Below are 2656 nucleotides of genomic sequence, written 5' to 3'. Positions count from 1 at the left end.
TGGAAACAGGAAGAAATAATTTTTGTAACAAGATTTTTTCTAATAGAGTCCAGAGTTTGTGTGACTGAATCACATTTAAATGTTAGCTCTGAAGTGAAGTTCCCCACCTCTTTTCCCCCCGCTACACCTTACGGTGTTGTTTTGTTTTCTCCTGCAGATCTTGCCCCTTGATATTCATGTAGCCGTTTGGAGAACTGATTGTTTAATTATGTAGCAGTGTGAAAAACATGCCAAACACAACTGGGAAAAAATGTGACTTCCACTGCAAAGATTAATTTGATCCATACTGTGTTGCTCAGTAGCAACTGAATTCTCTTCTGTGTTGAAGAAAAAGTATTCATTTCCTGTGTGCAGGGTTTTGGTGAGAAGTTTGTTTACAGGAGTTGTGGAAACCTTCAGGGGAATTGGTAACAGGTGTTGAACTAGAGCTGCTGGTGCCTGGAGGACAACCTTGCTTTTGAACCACATGGGAGTGTGCTAACCACTATATGAAGGGCTTTTAAATGTGAGCAATAAACTAGCAATAAACTAGCATGGTGTTACCCTGCATCTGTCATAGGTAAGTTATGCCCTTGTGTTCATCTGGAAGTGCTGAGTGTTATATTAGTGGATTGTACTGACAGTAGTAAAGCTGAGTTGATGTTACAAGATTACATGGTATAGCTATTTAAGTGACTGTTTTGATGGCTTCATGTTATCCAGTGTTACCCAGCTGTTGGTCTCCTGCTTTACAGCTGAGCTGTAGTCAATGGGAGGGATTCTTTGCAGGTGTATTTTATGAGCCAGAGTTTCATCTTTTTATTAAAATTGGGCAAATGATCTCTCTAATCTGACTAGGCACAAGATGAGACAGATGTCTACAGCAAAATATTCATTTAGATTAGAAACATGAGGAGAAAATGCAAAAGTTCAGCTCAGCTGGATGGAGGGAGATATCCAGAAGGTTTTGGAAACTGTTTTCAGTACATACACAACACAGTATCTATTGTTACTTCTTTGTGGACCTACAGAATAAAGAAGAGCCTGACTCTGAGACCCACTTCACTTTCTACAAAGCAAAAGCTTTTCTAGGGATGTGGACTGAGCTGGTGAATCTGTTAACCTTGCAGCTAGGGATATGTGGGTTTCTTAGGTTAATCCCAGCATGGCTTTGTTGCTACCCTATGTAGCAGCTGCGTGCTTTCTTTTATGATAGCTTGTTTTTCTATAGCTATCAGTTTAAAAGAATGGATAGTTACCTTTTTCTACTCCTTTTACATAAACTAGAGTACCCAAGCTAAATTCCTTAAAGTAACTAATACTTGGCTCTTATCTTTCATAACTGTAATTGTGACGGTGAAAAGATCTAGGATGTGATCATTGGTGGAGCAGTGTAGGTAGCTCCAGTTGTATCTAGGCCACCCTTTACTAGCAGGGAAAGGCCCCCTGTGTAGGATGTCTGCTTACTGCTGAAAGGACGAGTGCTTTTTGTTACAGAGATGAAGGAAGAGCTCGCTAATACATGTATATGTTTGTGGAACACTTTTCAAGGTGGGGGTGGTTCAAAGCATTTTAATAGAGTAAGATGAAAATTCATTAATTCCTTACTAGCAGATGCTGGTTGCCTCCAATTCCCTGTCTGTGAAAAACAATATCATTCCAGGTTCTTAAGGATATTAATAATAAATAACACATTCTTCACCGTGGCTTTGAGGAAGTCATTTAACTTCTCCGTGTCTCGGAAAACAGTTAATATTTGCCTACCTCACAGGGATGCTGAGCCGACATCATTGTCGTAGAGAGCTTTGAAAGTAAAGTGCTTTATCTCTGTGTGCTTTCCAAAAAGCATGTTAGTACTAGAAAACATTTTAGGTATGAACTAATCTTACAGGTAACAACCAACGTAAGTAGACCAAAATAATCTCCACATAGACATTGAGTGATGAGAGAGGTTCCTTTATTGGTTTGTTTTGTGATGAGGATGCTGGGTCTCTTTCCCTACCCCTCTCTTCCCTTTCCCATGCTACTTTCCCTGAGTATAAACTTTTTAAACTTCTTTCAGGTCTCACTTGATGAGCTGTGTTGCAGTGTGAGTCTACACTGGTAGATGAACGGATCTGTAGCCCATCTGTAAATGTGTCCTAAAGCACCTCCTGGCCTTTCTTCTTATCCAATAAAGTGTCTGAATGTTATTCTGTTAATTACGCTGTGTTTGATTATTTTGTATCCCTCCAATTGTATTTTTGCACATGTATTAGAGCATGTTCCTGGAAGGAGGAGGGTCTTTGTCTGCCGTGTTTATAGTAGAAGTGCATGAAAGATCATACTTTTTTTTGTTGTTGTGTAAGAGTCCTTTTATGAATCACATAGTCCTGTCCTTCTATATCACTGGGTAAAAAGTTCAGTAGCAGTGATCATCTTGTACTAATGGCAGACTTCGGAGTAGTTTCAATATTTTCATCCCTGAGCAGAATTTGCTTTGATGCAGTTTTCTGTGCCATGTACTGTTCAGCGTTTGTAAGGAGGTTTCAGCTGAACTTTCAATCTTTTTCATAAAGATGGATTTTTTTCATCCTCACCTGTGTGGTCAGCCATTCTTCCAGTGCCATGGTCTCTGCTCCTGACTTGTAATGATTTTATTTGCTCCATAGGACTGTGACGGTATAACGCCTCCCTT

The 2656-nt window shown here is 39.7% G+C and overlaps 1 protein-coding gene across 3 annotated transcripts in view; it reads left to right on the top strand.

The window, feature by feature from the left end:
• UBIAD1 (UbiA prenyltransferase domain containing 1) overlaps positions 1-2180 on the top strand; it is a 5606-nt gene extending 3426 nt beyond the window's left edge. For 2 of the 3 annotated variants that reach the window (XM_069782465.1, XM_069782466.1), the window contains exon 4: positions 158-2180. Coding sequence is in view for 1 of the 3 variants with exons in the window: in XM_069782467.1 (XP_069638568.1) it covers positions 2042-2086 (45 nt within the window). In the remaining 2 variants the exon portion in view is untranslated. The remainder of the gene's footprint in view (positions 1-157) is intronic. The other variant, XM_069782467.1, reaches the window with a different exon arrangement.
• The last annotated feature ends 476 nt before the right edge of the window (positions 2181-2656 follow it).

This window comes from Haliaeetus albicilla, chromosome 4, assembly GCF_947461875.1.
Source record: "Haliaeetus albicilla chromosome 4, bHalAlb1.1, whole genome shotgun sequence".
NCBI classification, from domain to species: domain Eukaryota; kingdom Metazoa; phylum Chordata; class Aves; order Accipitriformes; family Accipitridae; genus Haliaeetus; species Haliaeetus albicilla.
The sequence above is the reverse complement of the archived record's forward strand: the minus strand, read 5'-3'. Positions and strand labels throughout refer to the sequence as shown.